Below are 19,077 nucleotides of genomic sequence, written 5' to 3' on the forward strand. Positions count from 1 at the left end.
TCAAAAGTGAATTACACATATCGTCCCACGCTAAGACCATTGCGCAACAGCATTGGCTTAGTGTCATAAGAGGGTACATGTTCTGCTTTCCCTGCAGACGCAGATCTGCTGTGGTACGGTTAACCGGTGCATCACAGTGTGCGAACAAAATGGCTGGTAAGTGGAAACGCACTACAAAGCTTTAGTATGCGGGACAGTACGATTCTTGCGGTCATAACATCTAAATTTCACGCAGATTTACGGTGAAATGCAGTGTCGCGTGCAGCCATAGTGAAATGTCGACAACAAGTCGACCAAGGCCGCTCAGAGGTGAATGTCGCTGATCTGGAAGGAAGACCAACGACGTCGATAACAGATGGCTGTGTCCAGGCAATCGAAAAACTAATCACATCAGTGGCACATTTCTCAACGATGAGAACGTTAGCACAGCGACTCTCGAATGGCTCGGTTGCCAAGGAACTGATTTCTATTGACGTCAAACTAAACGGTTGGTAGAAAGTTCTGATTGTTGTTTGCAGAGACTTGGTGACTTTGGCTTGTAGTGCAGCTCTCAATAAATGTTACTTGGCCTGTCTTAATAATGTGTACCTTACTTTTTGAAGTCCTCTAGTAGATATGGATAAACCTACACTTTTCCTCTCCGGACCTGGGAGGCTTCGTCTACAGTATACGGGGCAAAGGGACTGTTCAGTCGGGAAATGATAGGTCAGTCGTTTCGTAATCCTCCTAAATGGATTTTTGTAGGGACTATTATGGTGGTTTAAGAGCCAGTGAATTTGCCATCGTGGTGAGTGTTTTCCAGCAACTGTCGGTAATAATCTTAAGCCAAGACAGAAAACAGAACTTTGCAGAGGAATATTAATAGCGTCAGTTGAGTATGGTCACTGAAATAGCTTGCACTTTTCTTCTTAGACGTAGAACAATTTTTGTGGAGGAATTTGGGATCGTGAAATCAGGGAGTCGGTGTTATTTGCAGCCATTTGGTGGGCCGGAGGGAGCGAGAGGGTGGGGTGGAATGGGGGTAAAACTGAAGTCGAGCCTAAGGGTTTATCGGTTGAACGTGATATTCTGAGTGTGGCGTACGTGGCATGTACGAAGACGGGACTGAGTGACCTTCAGTGATCAATAAAATTATTCTGCTACTATGGAAGCTTGCTTGAATTTGAAAGTGTGTTCCGGTTGTGCAGGTGTTTAATTCGGCATATTCATTTTCTGGTGTTCTGGATGATTGTGGCGATTTAGTGATGTTCAGGCACTTTTATTGGGCTGAACATTTTATTTCCACTGGTCATTCCGAGGATTACATTAAAGTTAAGCTACTGGCCACAGCCTCATCCTACTGGGATTCAGTGGTCAAGGAAGCCGTGGAAATACAATTATCAGATAACCTGCTCCACTGAGATGAGGGTACCCAGCTCGACAATTCACGCAAAATCCTAATTTCAAGTCTGCGCTCTCAAAGGAAATATTGTTCTAAGTCTTCATTGTCTGACATTCCAACACATGTCATCCATAATAATGAACAACATACTTCGTAAGCACTGTGCATTTGATGACTCTGCGCCGGTTTTGTTTTCCTCTAGACGCATAAATTTTTATTTATGGATTGGCACCCTTGTTACTGAAATTGTCTTTTGTTATACATTCGTGTATGGTGTCCGGTGATTTTAAAAATCTCACAACAGACTCACCTTGAGAATGGTTGTAAGGTTGTCAGCCGAAACACGGGACCAAGAATGATTAATATCCCAGATGCACGCCAGAATGATGGTGGGATAACGTGACTGATAAGGGAACATTCCCAAGTGCCTATAAACTATCTCGATGAAACTTGTCGGGTGTGTTGAGGGGGTACAATAGTGCAATATGTATTTCTTTGTTTGTGCCGAATTTACCTTTTATAGGGTAAAACACATCTCGAAAAGTAATTTGGCATTTTAGGTTTAGAGGGAATATCTTCGAAACAATGATATACACTGAAGAGCCAAAGACACGGGTACACCTGCCTAATATCATGTAGGGCCCGCGCGAGCACCCAGACGTGCCGTAACACGACGTGGCATGGACTCGACTAATGTCTGAAGAGGGCTGAGGGGAATTGACACCATGAATCAAGCAGGGCTGTCCACAGATCAGTAAGAGTGCGAGGGGTGGAGATCTCTTCTGAACAGAACGCTGCAAGGCATCCCAGATATGTTGAATAATGTTCATGTCTGCGGAGTCCGGTGGCCAGCGGAAGTGTTTAAACTCAGAAGAGTTTTCATGGAGCTACTCTGTAGAAATTATGGGCATGTGGGTGTCGCATTGTGCTGCTCGAATTGCCCAAGTCCGTCGGAATACACAATGGACATGAATGGACGCAGGTGATCAGACAGGTTGCTTACGTAAGTGTCACCTGCCAGAGTTGTATCTAGAGATGTCAGGGGTCCCATATCACTCCAACTGCACACGCCCCACACTATTACACAGCCTCCACCAGCTTTAACAGTCCCCTGCTGACATTCAGGGTTCATGGATTCATGAGCTTGTCTCCATACGCCTACACGTCCATCCGCTTGATACAATTTGAAATGAGACTCGTCCGACCAGGAAACATGTTTCCAATCATCAACAGTCCAATTTCGGTGTTGACGGGCCCAAGTGAGGCGTAAAGCTTTGTGTCGTGCAGTCATCAACGGCACACGACTGCCGAAAGCCTATATCAATTATGTTTCGTTCAATGGTTCACACGCTGACACTTGTTGGTGACCCAGCATTGAAATCTGCAGCAATTTGCGGAAGTGCTGCTCTTTCGTCACGTTGAACGATTCTCTTTAGTCGTCACTGGTGCCGCTTTTGCAGGATCTTTTTCCTTTCGCAGCGATATCGGAGATTTGACGTTTTACCTGATTCCTAATACTCACGGTACACTCATGAAATGGTCGTACGGGAAAATCCCCACTTCAGCGCTCCCTCGGAGATGCTATGTGCCCGTGCTCCGACTATAACACCACGATCAAACTCACTTAAATCTTGATAACTTACCATTGTAGCAGCAGGAACCGATCTAACAACTGTGCGAGATGCTTGTTGTCTTATATAGGTGTTGCCGATCGCAGGGCTTTATTTTGCCTGTTTACATATATCTGTATTTGAATATACGTGCCTATACCAGTTTCTTTGGCGATTCAGTATATAAAAATGTTTTCCATATAAATGTTTATATGTAATTAATGCTCTTGAAAATGGTATATGTAATTATATTTTGTAATACTTTGAAGTTTTGCAAAATACCCTGCCACCATTAATTAATTTTAAAAGTTGAAAACTTTTGTTACATCATAAGTTAAAGAAGCTTTCAAGCCACAGATAGCCCTGTGTAATAAAGCTGGTTTCTGAAATACCATTTTTGGAAAATAAGATGTACACAATGTGCTGACGGTATATTTTCAGCATCCCCGATAAAAATATCTAAACATTCACTACAATTTTAATTATGTATTTTACTTATATTTGTTTCATGTTTTAAATAGTTATTTTGGATTTAAGTGTTTTAGTTTATGGTTTACTAAAGTGTATTTTGGTACTTGAAAATAAAAAGTAACTCATTAATATAATAGAAACAATTACAATAATGATAATCTGTAAAGAAATGCTAAAAAAACGTGTTTTGTACCATGCACATAAAATGGACGAAATTTCTTCAAGTAATATGCTCGATGTAGAGGACAATATAAAACAAAATTCACCAGGATTTCAAACTGTCACGGGTGATCCTCTAAATATCCAGATTTGTATCAGGCATACTTCAGTACTAAGGAAAGCCTTGGCGAAGAGAATTGATTATATACTAATGACTGCGGCGTGATCATATTGTTTTTCAGATGGAGACTGACATCATAATCATTCAACAGAACTAGATCTGAAAGTTTTCTTGCAAAGTTCTTCCAGGATCGAAAGCTGTATATCTCCTACGACTGTGCCACTGCCGTCTAGTCCTTTACAATCGACCGATGACCACGCTGTCTGGTCTCCTTCCCCAAACCAACCAATCCTTTGCAATCAGCAGATAGACAGTTTCCTTGTACTCTGTTACAATGCTCTAAACTATTATTTCTTCTTGACCATCGCAAGAATCTGACAATGATACAAATATTTCTCCCTCACTAGGAAAGAAAACATCTTACAATCATCTTTTGACCTGGTCAGACATTTGTTTACCAGATTTCGATGCTGTTACAAGAACATTTGGAGCTCCTAAAAGAGGTTCTCGACTTCTCGGTCCAGACTCACCATTAGTTTCTTTTAAAACTATGGAAAGGCGGGTGCTTAGTGTGATAAAAGCGGTTTTGAGCATCGTGCGCGAGGACAAGAAACATATGGTGATTCCAAAGGGCTCGCTGGCACAGGTACAGCCGTGAAACATATACGGCATCCGGTGCTGGAAGGACTTAGTGAGAAGACTTTCAGATCTAGTGCTACTGAATGATTATGATGTCAATCTCCACTCGAGAAACAGTCTAATCAAGCCGCAATCATTGTTACAGAATCAATTCTCTTCGCCAAGGCTTTCCTAAGTAATGAAATATGTCTCATACAAATCTGGATATTTAGAAGATCACCCGTGATAATTTGAAATCCTGCTGAACTTTTTGTTTTACATTGTCCTCTGCGTCGTGTATATTACGTGAAGAAATTTCGTCCATTTTATGTGCATCGTATAAAAAGATATTGTTTTAAGCATTTCTTTACAGATTATCATATTAATGAGTTACTTACCATTTTCATGTAGCAAAATACACGTATGTATAATGTGAACTACAAAAAACATAAATGTAAGTTAACATAAATCAAATATAAGTAAAATAAATAATTAGAATTGTAGTGAATGTTTAGATACTTTGACTACCCAGTCAGCACACTGTGTAGAGCTTTCTTCCAAAGATGGTATTCCAGAAAGCAGCTTTATTACACAAGAATGCATGTGGCTTGAAAGCTTCTTTAATTTTGTTGTAACAAAAGTTTTCGTTTTTTATAATCGATTAATGTTGCTAGGGTGTTTTGCAAAATTTCAGGTTATTACAAAAGTTGATTATACAGTTTTCAAGAACATTAATTAGAGGTCAACTTTTATACGAAAAATATATTTTATGTATCGTCTGTTCGGAGATATTCCCTCTAAAACCAAAATGTCAAATTGCCTTCTGGAGCGTGTTTTATCCCGTAAAAGTGTGTTTGGCACAAACAAAACAATGCTTGTTGCAATAATTTGCCCCCTTTACCGATCCCTCATGTTTCATCAAGGTCGTTTACTGACACTTGGGAATGTTCCCTTGTAAGTTATTTGGCTACAGAAGTTCCCATAGCGCTGAAATACAGAAGGCTAGACATGAATGCCCTATCGATGATGACATCACAAGTTTGGTGTAAGGCAGCTCTGTGTTTAATTTGTTTCAGTTTGTGTTCATAAATATACACGGAAACATGTTTTGGACATGGATAGACAACATAAGTTTTGAAACTTTCTGGCAGATTAAAACTGTGTGCCGGACAGCAGCTCGAACTCGGAACCTTTGCCTTTCGCGGGCAAGTGTTCTACCAGCTGAGCTACCCAAGCACGACACACGACCCCCCCTCATAGCTTCAATTCTGCCAGTACCTCGTCTCCTACCTTCCAAACATCACAGAAGCTCTTCTGCGAACCTGCAGAACTAGCACTCCTGGAAAAAAAGGATATTGCGGAGACATGGCTTAGCCACAGCCTGGGGATGTTTCCAGAATGAGATTTTCACTCTGCAGCGGAGTGTGCGCTGATATGAAACTTCCTGGTAGAGCACTTGCCCGCGAAAGGCAAAGGTTCAGAGTTCGAGTCTTCGTCCGGCACATAGTTTTAATCTTCCAGGAAGTTTCATATCAGCGCTCACTTCACTGCAGAGTGAAAATCTCATTCAGGAAACATAAGTTTTAAACACAGCCGTAGTGCAGCAACTGCTGAAAGAATCAGGCGGATGTGTGACTGAGCTAGCGGAGTGGTAGTATATTGAATTGGTGCAGTGTTTGCCAATCGGTACAGCGTTAAACGAGCAGTGGGCGTTCGGGATAGTTAGAGCCTTGTGGAAAATGCTGTCAGAATAATAAACATTAGATTCACAGAACAAAATAGTTGTCATCCTCTTAAAAGAGCACACTGGTCTCTTTATACGGGGTAGAAATGATACTAAGCGTTCGTAAGACCCTCCAGTGTTGACGTGGTTGGCGTGTATGTATCAGTCCGTTGTATGGAATAAACACAGTAAGATGGGTCGACGTGGACAGGTAATAGAATGTCAGAAAGAAGACGTGACTACGACCACATCTTATACATCTACATTTATACTCCGCAAGCCACCCAACGGTGTGTGGCGGAGGGCACTTTACGTGCCACTGTCATTACCTCCCTTTCCTGTTCCAGTCGCGTGTGGTTCGCGAGAAGAACGACTGCCGGAAAGCCTCCGTGCGCGCTCTAATCTCTCTAATTTTACATTCGTGATCTCCTGGGGAGGTATAAGTAGGGGGAAGCTATATATTCGATACCCCATCGAGAAACGCACCCTCTCGAAGCCTGGACAGCAAGCTACACCGCGATGTAGAGCGCCTCTCTTGCAGAGTCTGCCACTTGAGTTTGCTAAACATCTCCGCAACGCTACCACGCTTACCAAATAATCCTGTGACGAATCGCGCCGCTCTTCCTTGGATCTTCTCTATCTCTTCTGTCAACCCGACCTGGTACGGATCCCACACTGATGAGCAATACTCAAGTATAGGTCGAACGAGTGTTTTGTAAGCCACCTCCTTTGTTGATGGACTACATTTTCTAAGGACTCTCCCAATGAATTTCAACCTGGCACCCGCCTCACCAACAATTAATTTTATATGATCATTCCACTTCAAATCGTTCCGTACGCATACTCCCAGATATTTTACAGAAGTAACTGCTACCAGTGTTTGTTCCGCTATCATATAATCATACAATAAAGGATCCTTCTTTCTATGTATTCGCAATACATTACATTTGTCTATGTTAAGAATCAGTTGCCACTCCCTGCACCAAGTGCCTATCCGCTGCAGATCTTCCTGCATTTCGCTGCAATTTTCTAATGCTGCATCTTCTCTGTATATTACAGCATTATCCGCGAAAAGCCGCATGGAACTTCCGACACTATCTACTAGGTCATTTATATATATTGTGAAAAGAAATGGTCCCATAACACTCCCCTGTGGCACGCCAGAGGTTACTTTAACGTCTGTAGACGTCTCTCCATTGAGAACAACATGCTGTGTTCTGTTTGTTAAAAACTCTTCAATCGCGCCACACAGCTAGTCTGATATTCCGTAGGCTCTTACTTTGTTTATCAGGCGACAGTGCGAAGCTGTATCGAACGCCTTCCGGAAGTCAAGGAAAATGTCATCTACCTGGGAGCCTGTATCTAATATTTTCTGGGTCTCATGAACAAATAAAGCGAGTTGGGTCTCACAAGATCGCTGTTTCCGGAATCCATGGTGATTCCTACAGAGTAGATTCTGGGTTTCTAGAAATGACATGATACGCGAGCAAAAAACATGTTCTAAAATTCTACAACAGATCGATGTCAGAGATATAGGTCTATAGTTTTGCGCATCTTGAATGAAGTTGCCCGGTTCATTCGTCTGTCAACGTGGTCTGTCCAGCGAGACTATTAGTAAAGGTGTGGCACTCGCAGCCGTGTAAAATTTCATTAAAAAAGTAATCGCAAAAAGATCCTATCGGACAGGGACCAAGAAGGAACGGCACTCCCTGTTAATGAAGGTCGGTTTCAAACGAGACAGGATTTGCTGCTGGCAGTGATTGCAGGTCCAACTCAGCCAGCTGGAAGGCAAGAATCATTTGGAGTAGGGTACCTCGCAAAATGCCATGGCTCACTGAGGCACGTGAGGCTGTCCGAATTCGATGGGCCACGCAACACAGATCTATACAGCAGCTGACTGGAGGCGTGTAGTGTGGTTTGACGAAACGCGGTTTCACCCTTTTCAAATTAAGCGAGACGTCGAGCACAGCGACTGGCCCAGTCAGTCGTTTAACCCCCAGTGTATGGAGGTCTGAGGTGCTTCCGGCTTGCCGTTGTTTTCCGTACCCTAAGTTTGAAACACTCTTCCAGGTTATCTCGAACATGAAACTCAACGTATATTTCAACTTGTCAGTGACCATGTTTATTACGCTTTCTTCTAAATCATCATGATGAGTATGATGTGAACATTTCCAAGATGACAACAGTCTTGTTAACAGGACTGCGTGCATACTTTCCTGGTTTGACGAAGGCTCATGTACCATGTCGCACATCGACTGGCCCGTTAAATCACTCGATCTTAAAACTCCAAAAAAGTCCGGCATTGGAACATTGGGTGAAAAGTGTTAGTCAAATTCTCTGCAATTTAATATCTTTACGTGATCAAATCGTGAATGAGTGGCTTCAGCTAGTTACGGAATACAAGAAAAAACTGTGGGACGCTTTTCGTGGTAGAACTGAGTCCATTATCAAGTGCAGAAACGGTATTAGGAGGTGTTACCGTTATACCTTCTAGGTGTCAATAACTTTTCCCAGTGTCCTTACCTCCTCTGAACGACAGAGAATATTGACTAATGACATTAAAAGAGACTCTACTAAGCTACATGTTATTGGATAGGAAGCCGGCTCATGAATATTAACTAGATGAGTATAGATGGTGAATAATAAACACTTAATGTACGAAGGGTATTTAAAAAAAAAAACACTGTGAAATCCGATGAAGCCTTGTGTAGATGTGCTGCGCAGTGTCCGTAATATGACCGCCGACCGCGTCACGTCACACTTTTCAGTTCTGAGCGCACAGTGAACACGTGAAGATGCCTAGAAGTCTCTCAGCAAGTGTAAAGTGCATGCAGTTATTTGATTTCTTCATGCTGAGGAACTCTGCCTGATTTCATGCAAACCACACAAAGCAAATGATAGCAAAGTGCGGCAGTGATGCAGGAACTTTGAAGTAGGCTGTACAGATGTTTATGAAGCAGGCGGCTTGGGACGAAGCAAGGCGAAGATCTGTTCAGCGAGTGAATCAGGCATTCGAGAAAATCGTCCAGGAAGAGCAATTCAGAACGAGGAATGTTGTCACTATACATTGTCCTTCTTCCTGACAATGCACGGCCGCACTCTGCAGCTGCAACAAAGACGCTCGCGCAGTTTTTCGATGGGATGTGTTTGATCGCCCAGTATACAGCCGGATTTGGTCCCCCTCTGTTTTTCATCTCTTTGCTCGTATGAAACGCTAGATACAAGGACAATTTTTCTGGCACAGACAACGAGCTGCAGGTCAGTGTAGAGAATATGCGGAGGCACAGGCGGCTGCCTTCTGTGAGAGTATCGGAAAGTTGGTACAACGCTACGACAAAATATTTAAGTCGGAGTGACGACTGCATAGGTTGATAACTGGAATGTGTAGGTAAACATTTCAAGGAAAACATTGAGTTTCTTTGTGCTTTACATTTCACGGCCGATCTGACTCTGAACAAAAGAATAGCCCTCGTATTAATAAATGTACGTATAAATGAACCTTCTTGACTATTTGAAAGGCCACGTATCGTTTTTCTGTCTGCAATGCCATCTATATTATTGAAGTCTGTTGTTCAGAGGCAAGTGTAAGGGACGATGACTCAAGACTATGTTGTTCCTGAAAGAAATACCCCTTAAGGGCCTTGGTAACGAACTGGGAAGGTAACAAAAAATCTAATGGGTTACACAAGTTGCAGAGAAAAAGAAGATGTCAGTACAAAGTGATCCTGTTTAAACTCTCGAAATGTGAGTAGCAAAGGCTGTGGGTTACCATTCAGATAGCAGATCCCATCGGACAAGAATGAGTTACCTAATTCTAGGAAAAACACTAAGATTTAACTAAAGTGAGCAAAGGAAGCCACTAAATAGAGATAGATGTCGTGTGACTAGGGCTTCCCGTCGGGTAGACCGTTCGCCGGGTGCAAATCTTCCGATCTGACGCCACTTCGGCGACTTGCGCGTCGATGGGGATGAAATGATGATGAGTAGAACAACACCCAGTCCCTGAGCGGAGAAAATCTCCGACCCAGCCGGGAATCGAACCCGGGCCCTTAGGACTGAGATTATGTCAAACGGTTCAAATGGCTCTGAGCACTATGGGACTTAACATCTGAGGGCATCAGTCCCGTAGAACTTAGAACTACTTAAACCTAACTAACCTAAGGACAGCCACACATCCATGACCGAGGCAGGATTCGAACCTGAGACCGTAGCAGTCGTATGGTTCCGGACTGAAGCGCCTAGAACCGCTTGACCACACCGGCCGGCTGAGATTATGTCACGCTGACCACTCAGTTACCGGGGGCGGACAAGGAAGCCACTGAAATACTATAGGAAGGAAATTGTATTCCGCTTCTCCATAACGCGTGCCGCTTGTTGACAACTGCGCCGCCTCTCTCTATATATTGTGTTTGGGGAACTGCGCAACAGACTGCACACGTGAAATAGTGGGAAGGATGTATTATAGGATTTTTGATGCAACTAAGACAGGAAAAGCAGTTCATCGAGTCAGGGACAGTCTTGTATAACAGGAAGCAGGACGTCTACAGATGAGGCGAGAAACATTTGGAATATAACTTAACCAAGTCAGAAAACCAGACAAAAAATCAATCATCCCAGAAGATATAACTCTAATACTGAGTAACACCAATTCTAGCCTTGATAGTGGCCACAAGCTTCTTCTGATATGTAATATTCAGCTGAAGCCACTCATTGAGCCGGCCGTAGTGGCCGAACGGTTCTAGGCACTTCAGTCCGGAACTGTGCGACTGCTACGGTCGCAGGTTCGAATCCTGCCTCGGACATGGATGTGTGTGATGTCCTTAGGTTAGTTAGGTTTAAGTAGTTCTAAGTACTAGGGGACTGATGACCTCAGCTGTTAAGTCCCATAGTGCTCAGAGCCATTTGAACCACTCATTGACAGTTAAATCCCGAAGAGCTACCGAAGTACTAGGATGTTCATTGCTATGTTTTATCCGCTGTTCCAAATAACGTGATACTTCTCTGGAGGACTGAGATCGGTTGCTGTACTTCTACATCACACACCGCAAGCCACCTAATGGTGTGTGGCGGAGGTTACTTCTAGCACCACTAACTGAAACCCCCTACCCTGTTCCACTCGCGAATGGCGCGTGGGAAAAATCATGGTCGGCAAGCCTCTCTATTGGCTCTAATTTATTGAATATTCTTGTTGTGACCATTACAAGGGAAGTATGTGGGAGGAAGTAATATGTAAACCGATTCTTCTCGGGAAGTGCTTTCTCGAAATTTCAATAGTAAACGTATTTGAGATGCACGCCTCTCTTGTAACGCCTGCCAATAGGCTGTGTTGATCATCTCGGTAACACTCTCATGCCGACTAAACGGTCCTGTGACGAAACGTGCCGCTCTTCTCTGTCTCTTCTACCAGACGCACCTTGTGATGGTACCATATTGACGAACAATACTCAATAATCGGTCAACCAGCACCTAATAAAGCCACTTCCTTCGTGGATGAATTACATTTCTTTAGGATTCTTCCTATGAATCTCAGTCTGGCACCTGCTTTTCCCATTATTTCTTTTATGTGGTCTTTCTAATTAAGGCCGTTCTAGATAGTTACTCCTAGATCTTTTGATTAGGCCGTGTGGTTCCAGGCGCTTCAGTCTGGAACTGCGTGACCGCTACGGTCGCAGGTTCGAATCCTGACTCGGGCATGGATGTGTGTGCTGTCCTTAGGTTAGTTAGGTTTAAGTAGTTCTAAGTTCTAGGGGACTGATGACCACAGATGTTAAGTCCCATAGTGCTCAGAGCCATTTGAACCATCCTAGATCTTTTACGTAGATACTACTTCCAGCAATTTGTCATCAATAGTGTAAGTTGTACGGTAGTGGATTTCGTTTACTACGTATGCGCGGTATGTTACATTTATTTACATTCACAGTCAACTGCCAGAGCCTGCAAAATTAATCAGTTCATTCTGCAAATCAATACTATCTCCGATACAGACAGCCGCATCATGTGCGAACAGTCCTAAAGAGCATCAACACTTTCTACTAGATAATTTTATGCATTGTAAAGAATAACGGTCCTATCACACTTCCCTGGGGCACTTCGGAAATTACCTGTACATCTGTAGATTTTGTTCCGTGAAGAGCGACGGGCCGAGTGCTATCTGCAAGGAAACTGTGAATCCAGTCTCAAATCTAATCTGATACTCGATATGCTGTTTTTTTTTCCACTAAACGACAGTGTGAGAAGCTGTCAACCTGAGCGCCGTTGGTCACGGCGCTATGGATCTCATGGAGGAACAGATCGAGCTGAGTTTCGCAAGATCTCTATTTGCGGATCCATATTGATTTTCATAGAGGAGATTTTCGTTCTCCAAAAACGTCATAATTCGTATGCATAAAACATGTTCTGTAATTCTGCAATATACTTACATTAACGATACAGGTCTATAATTGTGTGGATGTCTCCTGCGGCCGTTCATGAAAACGGGAATGACGTGCGCTTTTCTCCAGTCGCGAGACTTCGCTGCTCCAGCGAACTACGATACTCTACTGCTAGAAGGGAAGCATGTTCCTTCGCATAACTTTTGCACAATTTTATAGATATTTCATATGGTCCTGATGACGCTCATTTGCGCTTGTTCAGCTTTTGTCTGTAGTTAGTTTTTGACTTCTCTTGAATCTGAGGACTTTCCTAAAAAGTATATTAAAGCATGGTGAGTCTTTTCCATCCCTCAAGACCATGCTCGGAACATACTTGTCTTAGGCATACTGAATGACACTTTAATTTTTTCCATTTGTGCTTCACGTCTTCGTCCTCATCACTGAATATTTGATCCTGTCTACTTAGATACTCTACTCTGAGCAGCCGTCTTAGGTTGTTTGCAGATGACGCTGCCGTTTATCGACTAATAAAGTCATCAGAAGATAAAAACAAGCTGCAAAATGATTTAGGAAAAATATCTGAATGATGCGAAAAGTGGCAGTTGACCCTAAATAAAGAAAAGTGTGAGATCATCCACATAAGCGCTAAAAGGAACTCGTTAAACTTCGGTTTCAAGAAAAATCAGTCTAATCTAAAAGCCGTAAATCCAACTAAATACCTAGGTATTACAATTAAGAACAGTTTAAATTGGAAGGAACACACAGAAAATGTTGTGGGGAAGGCTAACCAAAGACAGCGTTTTATTGGCAGGACACTTAGAAAATGTAACAGACCTACTAAGGAGACTGCCAACACTACGCTTGTCCGTCCACTTTTAGAATACTGTTGCACGATGTGGGATCCTTACCAGATAGGACTGACTGAGTACATCGAAAAAGTTCAAAGAAAGGCAGCACGTTTTGTGTTATCACGAAATATGGGAAAGAGAGTCACAGAAATGATACAGGATTTGGGATGGATATCATTAAAAGAAAGGCATTTTTCGTTGCGACGGAAATTCCAATCACCAACTGTCTCCTCCGAATGCAAAAATATTTTGCTGACACCGATTTACATAGGGAGGAAAGATCACCAAGATAAAATAAGGGGAAATCAGAGCTCGTACGAAAAGATATAGGTGTCCATTCTTCCCGCGCGCTATACGAGATTGGAATAAGAGAGAATTGTGAAGGTAGTTCGATGAACCCTCTGTCAGGCACTTAAATGAGATTTGAAGAGTATCCATGTAGATGTAGATGTAGCTGTAGAATTTGTATCCTGTCACTCTTGCGAAGCGAAAATATCTTCCTACCTTTCTTAACATTCGTTGTAAAACTCACATAGTCGCTGTCATAGCCCTATGATTACTTCAAGGGCCCAGCCGAGATGCGACAGGGTGCCTGAGTGTTCACCAGAAGTTGGTTGGTATGCACTGACTGCTGTGAACATGGCTGCGTCTTGGAAGGCGGGAGTGTCCTCAGCATATTCGTTGTAAAGATGAAGAAATGGCGACACCTGGTAACTAAGAATGTTGAAGTAAACATTCTGATACGTGTTCAATTTATGGTACGACAAATACCGCCAAAACCTCACAGAACTACACTCTGACCACATTGCTGATTAAACACCACGCTGGACGGTCGTTCGAATCGACGTCTAACATGATATGAAAAGAGTCAAAACTGGGACTCGCCGATTTACACTACACACCGCCAGTTGGCAATCAGTTTCTGCGTTGTTTGGCCGTTGAAGACGTACTGCCTTTCATTCCGCTGCGAGCGATGGCTTTTGTGAGGTATTCGACTCCACACATCCATTGCGAGCAGTTCCCTTCGCAATGTTCAGTCAGAAAGTGGTTGAGGTCGACTTCCATCCAGTGAAAGCAGTAATTCCTGCCGGCTTTCAATCCGGTTGACATGGACAAGACGGGTGTCTCGTCTCCGGTCACTGTCGGTCGGGATATTTTTACGACCATACTTATTATTATGCCGTGCTACATGGCTGCGAGTGGACGCCATTGCCGGTAGACGCGTTGTACAGTCTGCGTTGATACATGAGCGAATCGGGCAGCTGCGTCCACGGTCTCGCCATGAAAACGTGCGAACATGATAGCTCCTTTCTGCCATTCTATCACTTGTCTACGTGGAGCCATTGTATGGCGCTGATTCCATACGACCGACTGGGACACTTACACCGTTTCACTACCATGAGCGGTGGAGGGTAACATGAAGACATTGTGCCAGTTTTACACTGTCTACGGCTTTCCATATGGACTGAAAAGAAATGAGCAATAAAAGCGTATTTTTGTAATAAATTCAGATGGTAAGTATCAAGACCAACGCACATGTTACTGAAAACTGAATCGTACACTACATTTATTGCTTATATAACAACTTACTAAAATGCAAAATTAAACTTGGACAACAATACGCCGTGCTTCGATTCCTAAAATTCTATTTAACCATCATATGCTGATAGGTTAGTATTTTTTCCATGATGACTGCTGTAGTAATGCTGAAGTATAGCGATGAATGGTTTTTGGATTCGCAGCGACAGAAAAGTGTAATGCATGTCACACTGAAGTTCTCACAGTATACTTTTGTTTCCATTGATGGTTCAAATGGCTCTAAGCATTATGGGACTTAACATCTGAGGTCATCAGTCCCCTAGACTTAGAACTACTTAAACCCAACTAACCTAAGGACATCACACACATCCATGCCCGAGGCAGTATTCGAATCTGCGACCGTAGAAGAAGCGCGGTTCCGGACTGAAGGGCCTAGAACTCCTCGGCCACAACGGTCGCTTCCATTGATGGTACTTTGACGTAAACTGGGTTTTTAAAGAAAAAATATAACTTGAACATAGATTTCAATAAATACTCTGGACATGCCGCTGGAGGCTGCTTGTCTTAGAGTAGATAAAAACAAGTACGATAAGTTAGCACCATAAGTAGGTTTCCGTTATAATGAGTCAACAAATGAATTGTGTTAATTCGAATAGCTCTTAGTTATAAGAGCCCACGAATTAGGGCATTCCAACATTATATAGTTTCATCTGTCCAGATCGACTTTAATATCATTATGACGTAATAATAATTTCATTTGACTCAATGGCCTGGTCCAAGTCTTTCAGTTGTTCACTACTTCGGCTTCTTGCGTGTCTCTACTGTACCCCAGTTTTCCAACGGGGAAAGGGGTCCTACAGCCTGACGTGGGATCCGAACGTGATTTTCCTGGTGACTCCTCGCTCCCTTGAGAGGTGTAGGACTGATTAAAGGCTGACCGAAAATTTTCGTTGTCCGGCCGGGATTCGACCCCGTGACCTCTCAGTTTCCAACGAGCGCTTTGCCACTACACTACCAAGCCCGAGCATTGTGCAATAGAAAAATCAGAGAAACAATAAACCCGAACATTTCTCTGTTACGTCGAAGAACTGTACTGAGAACTGCTGATGGTTAATGAATAGTGTGTGGACCGATGATGAGACACCCTTGTCTACTATTGCAGAGGTCTTACCTTGTAACACGTGCACGGGAGTATTTTTCCCATAATCTACGTAGCATGACTCTGGAACTTTGGTTCAAAATGGTTCAAATGGTTCTGAGCACTATGGGACTTAACTTCTGAGGTCATCAGTCCCCTAGACTTAGAACTACTTAAACTCAACTAACCTAAGGGCATCACACACATCCATGCCCGAGGCAGGATTCGAACCTGCGACCGTAGAAGGAGCGCGGTTCCCGACTGAAGGGCCTAGAACCGCTCGGCCACAGCGGCCGGTTCCATTGATGGTACTTTGATGTAAACAGGGTTTTTAAAGAAAAATATAACTTGAACATAGATTTCAATAAATTATGTGTTATCAGTTTTTTATCGTAATGAAAAAGCTGCCACTAATTGTGAAACCAGCGTACGTTGGAACCGTAGACCATTTCACACCACTATACCGCTTCAAACCGGTACCTACCTTAACACTAGACTACTTGCGATAAACTAATCTAAATTGCTACACAGAACGAAGTAATGCATTTTGAAGTCAGATTCTCCCAAAAATAGTCATCAGCTAGTTGTAGGATACTGGATTGTCCCTCTAGCTTCAACTGAATATAGAGGTCCTTCCAAAGGTAGCTGTGAAAAGTATCAATACGACAAGTATCGGACAAGGAAATGTGCGAATGAAGCTCTTAGAGTTTTGAATAATTACGATGAAGAAAATAAACGGTGCTTTTCTTAAGGGAGCCAAAGCTAGCTGTGGATTCAACTGGGATGATCTACGAAAACAACAGAAATCCTAAATAAGCTAGAGCGGATGGGGCTGTGAACTCCGTTTCTCCCGAATATGGCTGCAGTGTCTTACAATTGTTCATTGACTCGTGTAGAAACATGGGTTGTCAAAGAAAATGTCTAGAGTCACTTTGAAAAAAAGTTTCTGTTCTTCGTCTAATCAAGAGGTTAGAAGAATAAAAAACATCGCCATAACGATCGCAGTCTCATTCGATCAATATGAAGCCGCTTATTACACCCCCGCAAAGTTCCAGAGTCGTTTGATGAAATCAGTGAGCAGTTTCCGCTGTTGGCAGTATTTCTGCTCGAGAGGCAGTCTGTACTTACAGCTCTTCTGGAGGAACGGCGTGGCGGCTCGGTAGTGCTTCACGGTCAGCATGACGAGGTCTCCCGCGTTGCGCAGGATGTTGACTGCGTCGTCGTGATTGCACGATGTGATGTACTCCCCGTTCACTGCCGGAAAACAGAACACACAGTGTCTTTGTTAGAGACGCGTACCGTATGTGATCAAACAGGACGAACATTAATAAAACCGACAAATTGCAGGGACAGATTCCCGAGTGGAAATGGAGGAAAATATGTGTCTGGAACATGGAGGTAAAAATAAGAGGAGTTGTCATGACGTCACAAACTTGAAGCCGACCAAGTGAAGATCCGCCATGTTAGCTACCCCAAAACATTCGCTTCTGGTGGTTTGACTCCGTATAGTCGTGAAGTACACTGCTGGCCACCGTAAATGCAACACCAAAAAGACAAGAGGTAGCACAACAAAATTTATTTTGTAGATAACATGTTGACCAAGTATCAAATGATTACGTTTACAGACGTCTGTGACATGTGGTTCCTGCCAGAATCAGTAGCCAGAGTAGCCGCCATTGTTGGAGATGACCGCTGCCACACGTCTCGGCATTGAGTGAAAGAGACGTTGGATGTGTTCCTAGGGTACAGCAGCCCAAGCAGCTTCCACACGTTGCCAAAGATCATCTGGTGTGGCAGCTGGGGATGTAATCTGGGTCACTCGTTGAGCAACCATGGACCACATGTTTTCTATCGGCGAAAGATCCGGAGAGCGAGCCGGCCAGGGAAGCAAGTCAATCTGGTTATAGACGAAGAACCTTTGGACAATGCATGCCACGTGTGGTCGCGCATTATCCTGTTGAAATATGGCTGTGGCCGAGCCCTGAAGGTAAGGAAGGACAACTGGCTCCAGCACCTCGGATATGTAGCGCCGTCTATTTAAAGTACCGGCAATGCGTACTAGAGGCGTGCGAGAGTAATATCCAATACCGCCCCATACCATAATACCCGGTGCAAGACCAGTGTGGCGGTGCATAATGCAGCTGTCCAGCATCCTCTCTCCACGGTGTCTCCACACTCGAATCCGACCATCGTGGTGCTGCAGACAGAAGCGTGCCTCGTCAGTAAAGACAACGTCATTCCATTCTGCCGTCCACATCCGTCTGTCATCACACCATTGGCGACGGAGACGTCTGTGGTTCTGCGTCAATGGTAGACGAAGCAATGGACGTCTTGCGGACAGACCACTCTGCTGTAAACGGCGTCGAATGGTACGCGCAGACACTGGATGATGCGTTACAGACGCAATGTGCTGTGCTATGGTTCGGGATGTCACTGAGCGATCCGTCACTGCCAAGCGCACAATTTGCCTATCAGCACGTGCAGTGGTGCACCGAGGTGAATGCGATCGACCACGTCGGTCCGTCGTACCCTCCTGCATCCAACGGTCACATATCCGCATTACAGTTGTTTGGTTTCGTCCAACAGGACTAGCGATTTCTCTGTATGATAATCCACAATCTCGGTAAGCCACTATCCTTCCTCTGTCGAACTCGGATACTTGATCAAAAGATGTTCGCTGTTGTCTACGAGGCATAACTGATCGTCTTGTGAAACAACCACAAGGTAAACACACGTGCCGAACGTACACTCGTCGAAATCGCCAAGCCTTAAATGGCGTTATGAGGTGGCGCCACAGGCGCGCGTGATGTGCGTCTGCGCTGAAATTCTAATCAGTTGCATATCTCATCGCTGCAAACTCATGGTGTAAATTTCAATTGATTCGGATGCTTCCTTCAGGGTGTTGCATTTGCGGTGGCCAGCAGTGTATTTTGATAAAAAAATGCCGGCTTGCGTCGCTTACGGGTGTACTAATAGTTCTGATTGTGGTCTAAAGTTTAAACAAATCACATTTCATTCGTAAGTGGACTTATTTAAGCGCTATTTTCTTATATATACTTGAAATTTTGATGCACCGTAAAGTCTTACTGTGTGGTTTT

General features: G+C 43.6%; 1 protein-coding gene across 2 annotated transcripts in view; it reads right to left on the minus strand.

The window, feature by feature from the left end:
• Positions 1-19,077, minus strand: part of LOC124790549 (gamma-1-syntrophin) — a 780,608-nt gene that overhangs the window by 114,331 nt on the left and 647,200 nt on the right. For both annotated transcript variants that reach the window (XM_047257794.1, XM_047257793.1), the window contains exon 4: positions 17,108-17,233. In XM_047257794.1, coding sequence (XP_047113750.1) covers positions 17,108-17,233 — 126 coding nt within the window. The remainder of the gene's footprint in view (positions 1-17,107; positions 17,234-19,077) is intronic.

This window comes from Schistocerca piceifrons, chromosome 1 (genome assembly GCF_021461385.2).
Source record: "Schistocerca piceifrons isolate TAMUIC-IGC-003096 chromosome 1, iqSchPice1.1, whole genome shotgun sequence".
NCBI lineage: Eukaryota > Metazoa > Arthropoda > Insecta > Orthoptera > Acrididae > Schistocerca > Schistocerca piceifrons.